At 41.1% G+C, this 13,551-nt stretch overlaps 1 protein-coding gene across 1 annotated transcript in view; it reads right to left on the bottom strand.

The window, feature by feature from the left end:
* spon1a (spondin 1a) overlaps positions 1 to 13,551 on the bottom strand; it is a 223,906-nt gene that overhangs the window by 209,215 nt on the left and 1,140 nt on the right. Inside the window, exon 2 of the mRNA XM_060922817.1 lies at positions 11,859 to 11,965. Coding sequence (XP_060778800.1) covers positions 11,859 to 11,965 — 107 coding nt within the window. The remainder of the gene's footprint in view (positions 1 to 11,858; positions 11,966 to 13,551) is intronic.

Genomic DNA, 13,551 nt, shown 5'->3' with positions numbered 1-13,551 from the left:
CTCATTCTCCATTGGCTAGAGTGACATAATACATGTAGGATAAGCGATATGCTAACAATATCGCATGCTATCAAACCAAATGAATGGAACCAGCTAGAAGGGAATAGAACACATGTTTTTATTCCATGGGAAAAGTGTCCTGTATGGATAATAATTCCCGATATTCACTTCACCTTCGGCGGATATATGTTTGCAGTTAATAGTGGAGTGATGATGCAGAGTTACTGCTACTAACTGCTACGAAGTTGATTATTTTCCTATAACAGCACATCCTGAAGTGTTTTATTCTACTTATACCACAGCGATTTATCTGTTTATACTGCAGTTACATTTAATATCCATGAAACACTTCTCAGTTACGTTATAGAAGCTATAAACAGTCGTTCCTTCACCAGCTGATGTTTCTGCTCTGTCAAAGGTCAACCTGACACTCTACACAGCTGGACCTTGGACTGCATTCTCACAAGGGGTCATAGTGATGAACACACACACACACACACACACCCTTCAAAACTCGGTCGATTTTGTTTAATTAAGTTTCATTACTTTCGTGATGCTTTGTTGCTTTCTTCCAATTAACAGGAAATCTTTGTGTCCGTATCGACTTCCTGCCTGATAACGCATTCAGATTGATTTCTTCAAGACACCGTTATCACTCTTTAGCGAGTTCCGCATCTAATATACGTTACACCACAGTGATGTCGGACTCCAGATTCTGAGTCCAGCTGCAAATCACAGCTTTATTTATAATTAAAGCGTTCATTCTAATACACCGTCGTTTCCAAAGTAACGGCTCATTCACGGGGACTTGTACGGCAGACGCTAAGCATAAATAGATTTAAAAAACGGTTACTACAATGACATTCTCTCTAAGGAGAAATGTGTAACATTTCTGGAAGGAGTCTCCGGTGTCAGTGCTTTGTTTCAGTCAGAGGTTAAACTGGAGCTTCAGGTTTTCCAACATCTCCAGCACAGAGGAGTTTTTTGTGGACGCTTTTTGTGGAAAGTTGATCAGTAACATGACAAGCTGCTTTTTTTTTTTGTCTTATTAACTTCAAGAGAAAGAAAAAAAGACAGGCCGGTGAGGGAACGAGTGTTTACAGCTGCTGTAATGTACAGTAAATGAAAACAGGAAATAATTTATGGTGCAGATGTTCTACATCATTAAACGTTAATTAAAATAGGAATTGTAATCACTGGCAAATCGCTGTGGTATCAGAGCAATAAAACACTTCAGGATGTGACGTTATTGGAAAATAAATAACTTTGTGGTACAAACAGGAACTTCATCTTCACAACACCACACAATCATTGATTAATTTTCTTTAACAGTTTACTTTAACAGTTTATTACTACTGAAAACTCAGTTATCCTGCTCTAAATGTGAAACAAATCGCAATTTTAAGTGTACAATGGAACTGATTATACTGTATGTAGCGAGATTAATTTAATTCACTGTGGAACAAACTTAAAAAAATTCTATTAATTTGGTTTGATAGCATGCAATATTATTAGCATATCACTTATCCTACGTGTATTATGTCACTCTAGCCAATGGAGAATGAGTGTTGAATATGGTTTACGATATTGCATGGTTGTCAAGACAACATGATGTCACACGTCAGAGACAGAAAACTTCCGTGCTAGTGAGCAACTGTGAAAATTTGTAAACAAACACGGCCACCAGGTTTGCTTCGTTAAATGCGGAAGATTTTGAGAGAATTTTGAAAGAGAAAGACGCATTGAACACCCAAAAGGAATGTGTATGTATAATAATAATAATAATAATAATAATGGCTTTTTTTCATGGTCTATCAGATATATTCCATTCAGCTACTCGTCTTCGACTCGTTCAATATCATGCGAGCTGAATGGAATATATCTGATAGACCCCAAAATAAAGCCAGTCAATATTATTTAAATAATAACTGAGACAATGTCTAGTATAAATACACAGGTGATTATTTAAAAAAAATAAATCGTATTAAAAAATGTGTCACTTATCTACGCCGAATCACATAAAATACTTTGTTTTGAATTCAATAAAATAAATCGCAATTCCGTCTTACCTTTGGATAGTTTTAGACCAAACTTCTTCATAGCATCTTTAGTGCTTTTATTTAAGGAACAGCCTTTTTTTTTTCATCATTTGTAATTCTTCCTCACATACGGTGATGGCGCGCTTGGACGCCGTTTTTCTCGAGGTGATTATCGAGAAATAATCCAAATTTTTCAACCAATCAGAGTGCACTATTTCCTCTAATCACCTACATATTTATACTCAATACATTTATTACATTTGTATTAAAAATGTTTATTCCACGACTGGTAATAAGTAACTTTTTCTGATGTCGTTATCTCAAGGTGGGTTGAATGAACACGGCTCTCGGTGGTGTGTAATTGAGAATATGGCAAATTGGTTTTACAACCCCGATTCCAAAAAAGTTGGGACAAAGTACAAATTGTAAATAAAAATGGAATGCAATGATGTGGAAGTTTCAAAATTCCATATTTTATTCAGAATAGAACTTAGATGACGTATCAAATGTTTAAACTGAGAAAATGTATCATTTAAAGAGAAAAAATAGGTGATTTTAAATTTCATGACAACAACACATCTCAAAAAAGTTGGGACAAGGCCATGTTTACCACTGTGAGACATCCCCTTTTCTCTTTACAACAGTCTGTAAACGTCTGGGGACTGAGGAGACAAGTTGCTCAAGTTTAGGGATAGGAATGTTAACCCATTCTTGTCTAATGTAGGATTCTAGTTGCTCAACTGTCTTAGGTCTTTTTTGTCGTATCTTCCGTTTTATGATGCGCCAAATGTTTTCTATGGGTGAAAGATCTGGACTGCAGGCTGGCCAGTTCAGTACCCGGGCCCTTCTTCTACGCAGCCATGATGCTGTAATTGATGCAGTATGTGGTTTGGCATTGTCATGTTGGAAAATGCAAGGTCTTCCCTGAAAGAGACGTCGTCTGGATGGGAGCATATGTTGCTCTAGAACCTGGATATACCTTTCAGCATTGATGGTGTCTTTCCAGATGTGTAAGCTGCCCATGCCACACGCACTAATGCAACCCCATACCATCAGAGATGCAGGCTTCTGAACTGAGCGCCGATAACAACTTGGGTCGTCCTTCTCCTCTTTAGTCCGAATGACACGGTGTCCCTGATTTCCATAAAGAGCTTCAAATTTTGATTCGTCTGACCACAGAACAGTTTTCCACTTTGCCACAGTCCATTTTAAATGAGCCTTGGCCCAGAGAAGACGTCTGCGCTTCTGGATCATGTTTAGATACGGCTTCTTCTTTGAACTATAGAGTTTTAGCTGGCAATGGTGGACGGCACGGTGAATTGTGTTCACAGATAATGTTCTCTGGAAATATTCCTGAGCCCATTTTGTGATTTCCAATACAGAAGCATGCCTGTATGTGATGCAGTGCCATCTAAGGGCCCGAAGATCACGGGCACCCAGTATGGTTTTCTGGCCTTGACCCTTACGCACAGAGATTCTTCCAGATTCTCTGAATCTTTTGATGATATTATGCACTGTAGATGATGATATGTTCAAACTCTTTGCAATTTTACACTGTCGAACTCCTTTCTGATATTGCTCCACTATTTGTCGGCGCAGAATTAGGGGGATTGGTGATCCTCTTCCCATCTTTACTTCTGAGAGCCGCTGCCACTCCAAGATGCTCTTTTTATACCCAGTCATGTTAATGACCTATTGCCAATTGACCTAATGAGTTGCAATTTGGTCCTCCAGCTGTTCCTTTTTTGTACCTTTAACTTTTCCAGCCTCTTATTGCCCCGTCCCAACTTTTTTGAGATGTGTTGCTGTCATGAAATTTCAAATGAGCCAATATTTGGCATGAAATTTCAAAATGTCTCACTTTCGACATTTGATATGTTGTCTATGTTCTATTGTGAATACAATATCAGTTTTTGAGATTTGTAAATGATTGCATTCCGTTTTTATTTACAATTTGCACTTTGTCCCAACTTTTTTGGAATCGGGGTTGTATTACCTGAGAAGGAATTTTTATTTCAGCAACATTTTCAAAGTATTGAACATCTCCGATCCTGATCTGATTTCTCAAACGTTAAAAACTGTAAGCAGCTGCTTGAAACCGTTTAAAAGAAGTTGAAACTGAAGCAAAGCCAGTGTTAAACAGCTCTGACCTTTCTTCCTCAAGCGCTCAAAATTAAATCCATTATGCTGTGAAAGAAGGGCATTAAAACTTCATAAGTCAGCATCTCGGTGGTCATGCTCATTATAACAAGCTTCACACAGGGGGAAAAAAGCCAGTGGAAAAAAAAAAAAAACAGTTCTGGAAAAACTGCATGAGGACAGAAATGGAGGAGAGAGAAGAAAAGGAAAGATGCCGGATCCCCACGACGCGTGACCTTTCCTTTCCCCAAGGGTCGTTCTGTAGGGATCCAGAATAATTACAGTTGAAACAGCACTGCTGAGAGTTTCAATAGTTACACAAACAGCATCAGGGGACAGAAAAACTGTTTATAACTGGAGAATGGGTTTAATTAATTTACCTTAGTGTTCCTGGCTTAATCCTGGAGCACAAGACCAATTGCGTTTGAGAAAATAACAAGCTTATTACCGCTTTTATCCTTTTAAAAGTGCTTCAGGTGTGTCACGTTTTACAAAATTTAATAAAATATGTTTTGTCGCGTGGTTGAATTTACCGTTGGAAACACAGTCCAGCTAATTACTGTGACACCGTTAATAAACACCTCGGCTAAACGAGCTAATGCCAGGTGATTCATCTTATATTAGTTCTGTAATCAGCCGATCCCTCGACAGCAGCACGATGCATCAAACCATGCAGATACAAATCAAGAGCTTCAGTTAATGTTCACATCAGTTAATGTTCACAATGTTCAAACATCAGAATGGGAAACATTGTGATCTCAAAATGAAGCGTGACTTTCTTTCACTGTGACATGGGTGTTGGTTTGAGCCAGATGGACTGGTTTGAGGATTTCAGAAACTGCTGATCTCCTCCTGGGGTTTTCACACACAACAGTCTCAACACAGAATGGTGCGAAAAACAAAAACATATATCGAGTGAGTGAGCGATAGTTCTGTGGGTGGAAACAAACACCTCGTTGATAAGAGAGGGTCAGAGATCAGAAAATGGACAGAATGAGCAGTTTGATGACATAGTAAGTCATATAATCACTCTTTACAACCGTGGTGAGCAGAAAAGCATCTCAGCAACAGCGCAGGAACACATTGGGTTCCACTCCTGCAGCCAAGAACAGGGATCTTAGAATCAACAACAAGTTCCTATTACAGTGGCCGGTCAGTGTATCGGTGTAGGATCAATGAACAGGTGGCCTTGTCCAAAGTTAATTAGTGGAATTTTTCTTGCATTCTTAAAGGGGAACCCAAGGCAATTTTTTTTATGATCAAAATTATTTTTCTCATTTTATTAAATATCGGAATGCATTTTTGATCACTATTTTGTCCATACTATAGCAAGTTATAAGTGTTTAAAATATGCTCTGTAATATATCAGTCCATATGTCAAAGCAATGGCCGTAAACGAGATTCGTTGAGACCTGTGCGAGACATCATAGGAGGGAAGTAAAACGTACAGCGGAAATCAAAGTCACCGACATCTGCCAACGTTGTCAAAAGACGCCGCGCCCTCTTTCAAATGCTGAAGCCGGAAGTTTTGTTTGTTTTGATAGCAATCAAGAAAGTTTGAAAAAAGTAGGCAGTAATCGTCATTTAAACTCGTTTTTGTGCAATATTTCGTTTGGAAAACAGTTTTCAAAATGGTGGCACTGACACCTGGCTGACACTTCACGTTTCGAAGTCTCGCACAAGTCTCGTGAAGATCGCATGGATAAGCGACACCTGCCGTGGACCAAACGAACTAAATTCAACACGGCTAAAAACCGAATAGGCCGATAAGTATAATCTCATTCATCTCATTATCTCTAGCCGCTTTATCCTTCTACAGGGTCGCAGGCAAGCTGGAGCCTATCCCAGCTGACTACGGGCGAAAGGCGGGGTACACCCTGGACAAGTCGCCAGGTCATCACAGGGCTGACACATAGACACAGACAACCATTCACACTCACATTCACACCTACGGTCAATTTAGAGTCACCAGTTAACCTAACCTGCATGTCTTTGGACTGTGGGGGAAACCGGAGCACCCGGAGGAAACCCACGCGGACACGGGGAGAACATGCAAACTCCGCACAGAAAGGCCCTCGCCGGCCATGGGGCTCGAACCCAGGACCTTCTTGCTGTGAGGCGACAGCGCTAACCACTACACCACCGTGCCGCCCCCCGATAAGTATAATATTTATTGCAATTAGTTGCCAATACGAGTCACGATATAAGGTTACTAAAACCGAAAACGTCATTGAATAACACGTTAATTAAGAAATAAAGCAAGTTTAAAAATGACTTCAGTTCTCCGTTAATGCATTTGAAATTGTAAGTAACAAAAATACGATAAACAGCCCTATTCCACAACTGTAGTAATCTATATTATGTTCAAGAAATGACAATCCTTTACTTTCATTCCTTTAAAACATGAAGTGTCTTTAAATTAATTAAAAAAATTTGAATCAGAAGGCATGTCCAAACATTTCACTGGTACTGTAATTCATACCTTGGAGTTTGCCTGATTTTTTTTTTTTTGAAAGATGGGTTTTCCACCACCAACGAGACCACCAATGACGGCGTAGCTCACTCCGGCCCCGTCTAGTCCAGAAGGAACGATCTAAAGTGGGCCATGTTGCGCAATAAATGTTGCAAGCTATATACACTATATACAAGCTATATGTGACCCCTCACTGAATCCAGGGACACATGTCGGCCGAAACGAATCCGAGATAATCGCAAAAGAAGCTTTTTTTTTTTTTCGAAATTTGTGATTTTTGTTTTGTTCCATCATGTGCAAGTTGAGATCTTGAAGAATGCAATCAGTATTTCAGATAATAGATTGTTTTGTTGGAAAAGCATACATTTTTTGATGCAAATTGTCTCGTTTTTGTCAGGACTGTAGCCTGCTGGGGGGTGTGGGTAAATTACCATATGGGCCATTCACATGATGATTTAAGTCATTTGTTTTTTTTTTTCCGCGAATCAGCTGTATGATCCGAGTTGACCGCATGGCTACTTAACTGCATACAGGCGTGTGATTTCACTATGGAATGAGTTACTAAACAGAGCGCAGAGGAGCTGAAACACCGCGAAGCAAACAGACACACGGTTTTTACATCGGAGATCACCATTTCTAGCAAAAAAAAATGCAACCTCGTTTTCCAGATTGAATGGAATACTTGAATGATCGGATGATACACGGACCGTTCTAGGATTACATTCCATCGGAGGCATTGGTGTGTGCAAGGCGCCGTTTCTCTTTCTGATGGGGTGAGTTTATTAATCTAAGGCTGTGTGGTTATTTTTGCATGTAACGGAGAGTGTTGTGGTTTGGTTAAGCCTATGTCACAACCGGACGTACGATTTTTTGGCCGTGTGATTTTTGCCGTTTCCCAAATCGCTGCGTTTTTTTTTTTGTTCACGGAGAAAGACGTGCGTTGGCCGTAAGTTTGTCTTGCAACCTGAAAAAAACGTAAGCGCCCGTAGAGTTTGTTTGACATGACAACGAACCTCTGCGGCCGGTCTGCGGCTCGAAAATCAGCACATCACATGCGCGCTCTCGTGCTTTTCACACGCGCGCTCTCGTGCGTTTCATGCGCGCTCTCCGTGTGTTTCTTGCGTTTTTTGCATGTAGACCGGCTGTAGGAGCGCGTACTGTACGGCCAGTTGTGACCGAGGCTTTACATGAAACTAGTGTTGTGTTAGTTGTGTCATCATCGTGCTATCTTTCTTTCTTACGGTGTGAGTAATTTTTCAACCACAAAACGTTAAAGTATACTTTAGGACTTATTTTTGTACTTCATAATTGTGTTGGGCATACTTTGCATGGAAGGAAAATTGACGTGGTGATCTTTGTTTACATGAAAGTAGCATCGTGCTAGCTCGTAGGGGGTAGGGCTTTCCTTAATGTCATGCAGATGAGCAGCATTATGTGCCCGCCCTGCACCCAGAGTAGCTGAGATGGAAAACTTTGAGGGCGATTTTCTCCCTTTCCTGTTTTAAGAAGTATACACTTTCAAAAGGCCACACATTCTTCAAATATTATCAGATCTCCACATGGAAGGCATCATTGGAAAGCTTAGAAACTGTACTTTCTGAATCTGTCAATAACTCAAAATGCCCCCGGGCCGACATGTGTCCCTGGATTCTGTGATCTGCCACATATATAGAAGCGATATCCACCCTAGGAATACCGACCTATTTGGCAGAAAGAATCCAAAACGGAGAGGAACTTACCAAGAAGCAGTGATTTTTGTTGAAGTGCAAGATATTAAGGCTTAATTAGTCCATAACTTCATTAATAATTGTAATTATGCAAATCTGGGTAGAAGTTATATGCACCCTAGGTACCCCTATGTTCATGCCAGAAAGAATCAAAATCGGTGAAGAATTGAGGGAGAAGTGATTTGTGTGGAAACTGCTCATTAGAGATTGATTAATTACTCCATATCTTCATTATTAATTGTAATTATGCAAATTTGGGTAGCAGCTATATGCACCCCAGGCAGACCTCCTTTCCTGCCAAAAAGAATAAAAATCGGTGAAGAACTGAGAGAGAAGAAGTGATTTTTGTGAAATGTGGATGATGCCAGACAACCAAGTTCCTTAGCTTCCCTTAGCTTCACAAACCAAACCATTATATTTCCATCCTTTCCCTCTTTCACCAATCCAGCTGGTGTGAGGTGAGATCCAGACCCTTATTTTGGATTTCCGCCCTTCAAAGCCCACTTTATCTCCCCATGAAAACCAATCATGCTGCACAATGGCATCAAGATATTGAAGGAGAGGATGAAAAATGTCCATAGATGGTTCAAGAAAGAAAAGGCAAGAAAATGCTTTTTGGCAGGATAGTAGAAATCGACGGCGCCAGTTATGGTGTTCATCCCTCTGTACAACACATCCTCTCTGTCAGCTCACAAACAAAAAGAAATCTGGTGAACGGTGTGAAAAATGTGAAACCCCCTCAGTGACCCCGGCATGAGGCATGAAATAGGAGAGAAGCTCTGTAAACTGATTTATTGTTCATAAATAAGTTTACAAGATTTTTTTTTATTCTCTTTTCACTCCCTGAGAGCCCATGACAGTCGAGGCAGGAAGAGCACATGGTGGTGCTGTAAGAGATTTGTCAGGCGTGGCTGAGTGTGAAGTTTCTTCTACCTGAAGATGCATCAGAGCAGAAAATCCTGGTGCTTTCGTATCAGTAGACGCACATTGCATTTCACTACAGCAGCAGAGACTTGAGAGAATTGAGCATTCCACATGTTCTAGCGGTCAGGCGGCTTGGGTTTGACTCCCAGTGTGTGAAATAGTTTAAGGGAGTTGTGGCTCGGCAGTTAAAGCTCTTTATGTGCAAGTGATTTAAGATCTGAGGACTGCCAGGAAATCACTCTCGGTCCCTTAAAGAAAAGCAGCACCCTGAAACACACTCATTCTGATGATAATTTGTTGGTTAGCGCTGTATTTTTGTGATTCCTGTAAGAAGCTAGACGCTAAAAAAACAATCACTTATCATTTTCCAGCGATGTTCGAGGTCACATTCACGAGAAATCTAAAGTGAAAGTCGGCTCAAAGTCCCACGCGATGCAGAGACTTGGCTAGATCTACAAGATGCAGAGAGTGAACTTCTTGTTGGTGATATATGTACAAAAACTGAGGCTTTGGAAGGTGATCTGTTTGAGCAGATTACAGACGAGGCTGAGGAAGTGAGATACCCAGACAGACTAAATGACTAAAGCACCGCCGCATTGCTCTCTTTAGGTTGAGATGAAGAGAGGGCTAAATCTTGCAGCACCATTACCAGCAGGTCATCAAATGGCATTGGGGTAATGAAAGGAACCATGAGCCAAAGTGAAAATAGGATGTGTTGATGAAAAAGTTTCATTACAAAATGGGTAGCGTTGAAGGTCATATATTAATTAGAAATGTCAGATCGGCAGCAGAGTCGATGCTGGACTGCGCTTCCCTAACCACACTTCCAAACTACACTTTTCAGAGTGCACCACAACCTGCAGATAATTACCCCTGAAACTGCAGAACCCACACACTCACAGGCTTCTAACAAGCTGTGATTAGTCCATGTATAAAAACTGTACTTTCTGTACATTTCTTTGTCTCACCTTAAACTGTACAGAGTCTCTTTGGCCATGCTTATGAGCTTGTTTACTCTATATCAGCTTTGCCCTTGCTTATGCCTTAGTTTATTCATGGCCATTGTGTTTGCTTTATGTTTGCACTTTAAATAAAGGCTCTGCATTTGCTTCCACCTCAGCTCCCATTCCTGACAGAAGGAGAGACCTTAACCGATGGATGCAGTGGAGTACCAGACCAGAGGGAGATCAACCAAATTAATGCCGTTCCAGGCCCTTTTTTTTGGGGGGGGCATCTGAGTTGACAGTCCCAAATACGGATCATGGCCTTAAGGAGACACTCATGCCATAGGCCTGTGTAGTGGTCCCCAACACCATGATAAATCCAGAGGATGATGGGGCGGCCACGCAAGTGACTAGGATAACACAGAGGCCCTGCAAACCACACGTGGAGTCCCTGAGGTCCAATCTGCCTCAACCTGAGACTCTGGCAAGAACATCCTGCCCCTCTGGTGTTATCATGCTGCCCTTTGATGCATTAGAGGACATCACTTTTCACTCTTCTCCCTCTGGACTCACAATGCTCAGCGCTTCCACCTCTGGCTTCATCGTGGGTGCTGCACAGACCAACAGCCTGGGACTCCCTCAAGTCCAAGGGAGGTACATCAGAAGCCAAGCCTTAAAGGAGGGGATCTGTCAGGTTGGCGCCAGTGTCAGCACTGGACTGTGTTTCTGGACTACACTTCCCAGGGTGCACCGCAGCCTGCAGACATGGCTGCTCCAGAATGCACCACGCATGCTCGGTCACAGGACTTCCGATTGGACACAAGTTTGCCCAATGATTCAGGTCAAGTTAAAGTCCCTCCCGCACTAGGAGCTGGTCTTCCCAGGCAGTCTCCTGTACCAGTAGGCTACTAACCAGCAATTGAGGATCATGGGTACGGTGCCAATCTCTGTTTTAGTAGCCCTCACCTATTATATAGCTGTGGTTACAGTGAGGGGCTAGTTTTCTGGTAACCACGAGAGTTTGACTCCCTACTCACATCTGTATTACAGCGCCTCGCCAGATGGCAGTAGGTACCATTTTTATGATGGTCTTTGGTATGACCCGACTGTGAGTAGAACTCGCAATCTCCTGATCAAGAGGCAGACATGCTAACCACTAGGCCAACTCGCGGTCTTGCCCGATGATTAGTCCATGTATAAAAACCTTAGTTTCTTTAAGTTTCTTTGTCTCACCATAAACCATAAACCATCTCTTTGCCCATGCTTATGAGCTTGTTGACTCCATTTTTCTCATTTTTGCCCTTATTTATGCCTCAGTTTATTCATGGTGTATTTGCTTTATGTTTGTACTTTAAATAAAGACTCTGCATTTACATCCACCTCCGCTCCGGCTCCTACCATTAAGGCTGATATTCAAGACTTTCAGGTTGGATTTTTCCTTCAAGTAACCCGTAATGTCCCAGTTCTAGTTTTAAACAGTTCAAATAAAAGCTGATTTAAAGAGTTTTCGTCCTTTGTAGAAAACTGAACATATGTTCAGTAAACATCGAGCCAAGTTTTGTCCATACTACAGTTTATTTTTTTATGCAAGGCTTTCCAAACACACTCCTACCTGGAAATTCCCAGAGTAATCCTCCTCTTTTTCTCCATTCCGTCCTTCCTTTAATGCAACGAGCATGAAGCCTCTGAAGTAAGCAGGGTTGGTGGCATACAGAGTCACTGTAAATGCAAAACAAGCAGAATAATGGCATAATTATCATTAGTGGTGCACGATTATATTTAGCACTGATTTCCAGAAGGATCTGGGAGGTGTGATGTGGGATATATAGATTGAATGTGCACGCTGCTCCTGTAGCAGGAGAAACAAATGAACAGAAACAAAAGAAGAAAAGAAGCACTTGGAGTTAAAATAATGTGAATTTAACACCAGAGTCGGATCCTGTGATAGTTTTACAGATTTGCATCGGTGTTTTCATCTGTACATTGCACAATATCAAATGTAAATAACGTATAACATTTATAGTATAATTTTTAAGCACTTCTGAGATTTATCTTGAATAGAGCGGCGGCTACAATTATCGACAGTCCATAATTATCGACACCTTTTCAGATTTACCAATAAAAAACAATTTTACAAAGGTGATTTTCAGTTCCAACAGTTATTATTGGTTAATTAATCAACCAGAAGACCCTCCTCACCCTTTGATCTTGTCGTCTGATGACACAGCTCGTTACCTGAGATGGAATTTTTTTAGCACGATCAGCAATTTTTCGGAAAACCCGGACGTTATCATCGCAGGTAAGCATGGTGGAAAGATCATGGACATGTTTTTACTGATCAAATTCACCGATATTTCATGATCTCCTCGTCGAAACCTTCTTTGTTTCTTACTCTTTCATTTGACAGCCGCTATTTTGTATCTAAACACGTGTTTGAGAAGTCACATGAGGTGTCGATAATAGTGATCACTTTCACCGGTGTCCACCATTATCGACACGCTGTGGAATTCAGGGACATTTACAACTGTTATGGGTCGATCTTTGTGTAACATTGTTGAAGTAGATGAAGTACTTTAAAAAAAAGAAAAGTGCTGTGATTTATAATATATTTTTTTCTGATTCGTAACAGAATGGAATGTTTATATGGTATTTGGAATTCGATTAGAATAAATAGAATTAGACCAGAATTAAATTCCTACCACATTAAAATATTACATGCTTGAAATATTCTGATTTTTCTATTCCATTCAGATTATTTATTCTCTCTCATCTCATTATCTGTAGCTGCTTTATCCTGTTCTACAGGGTCGCAGGCGAGCTGGATCCTATCCCAGCTGACTACGGGCGAAAGGCGGGGTTCACCCTGGACAAGTCGCCAGGTCATCACAGGGCTGACACATAGACACAGACAACCATTCACACTCACATTCACACCTACGCTCAATTTAGAGTCACCAGTTAACCTAACCTGCATGTCTTTGGACTGTGGGGGAAACCGGAGCACCCGGAGGAAACCCACGCGGACACAGGGAGAACATACAAACTCCACACAGAAAGGCCCTCGCTGGCCACGGGGCTCGAACCCGGACCTTCTTGCTGTGAGGCAACAGCGCTAACCACTACACCACTGTGCCGCCGCCTTTAATTAATAAACCTTTTAATTAAAAAAGCAGATATGTTTATAGCACCGTGAGCACCTAGCACTATGATTCAACATGTTTATAGCATGATGATTCATCTCCAGGAAGCACTTTTTCCTGGTAGGGTTGGTGGAGACTCCAGATCTGGAGACTATCCTGGGAATA

The sequence above is a fragment of the Neoarius graeffei genome, chromosome 6 (genome assembly GCF_027579695.1).
Source record: "Neoarius graeffei isolate fNeoGra1 chromosome 6, fNeoGra1.pri, whole genome shotgun sequence".
NCBI classification, from domain to species: domain Eukaryota; kingdom Metazoa; phylum Chordata; class Actinopteri; order Siluriformes; family Ariidae; genus Neoarius; species Neoarius graeffei.
This window is presented reverse-complemented; position numbering and strand designations above follow the sequence as displayed.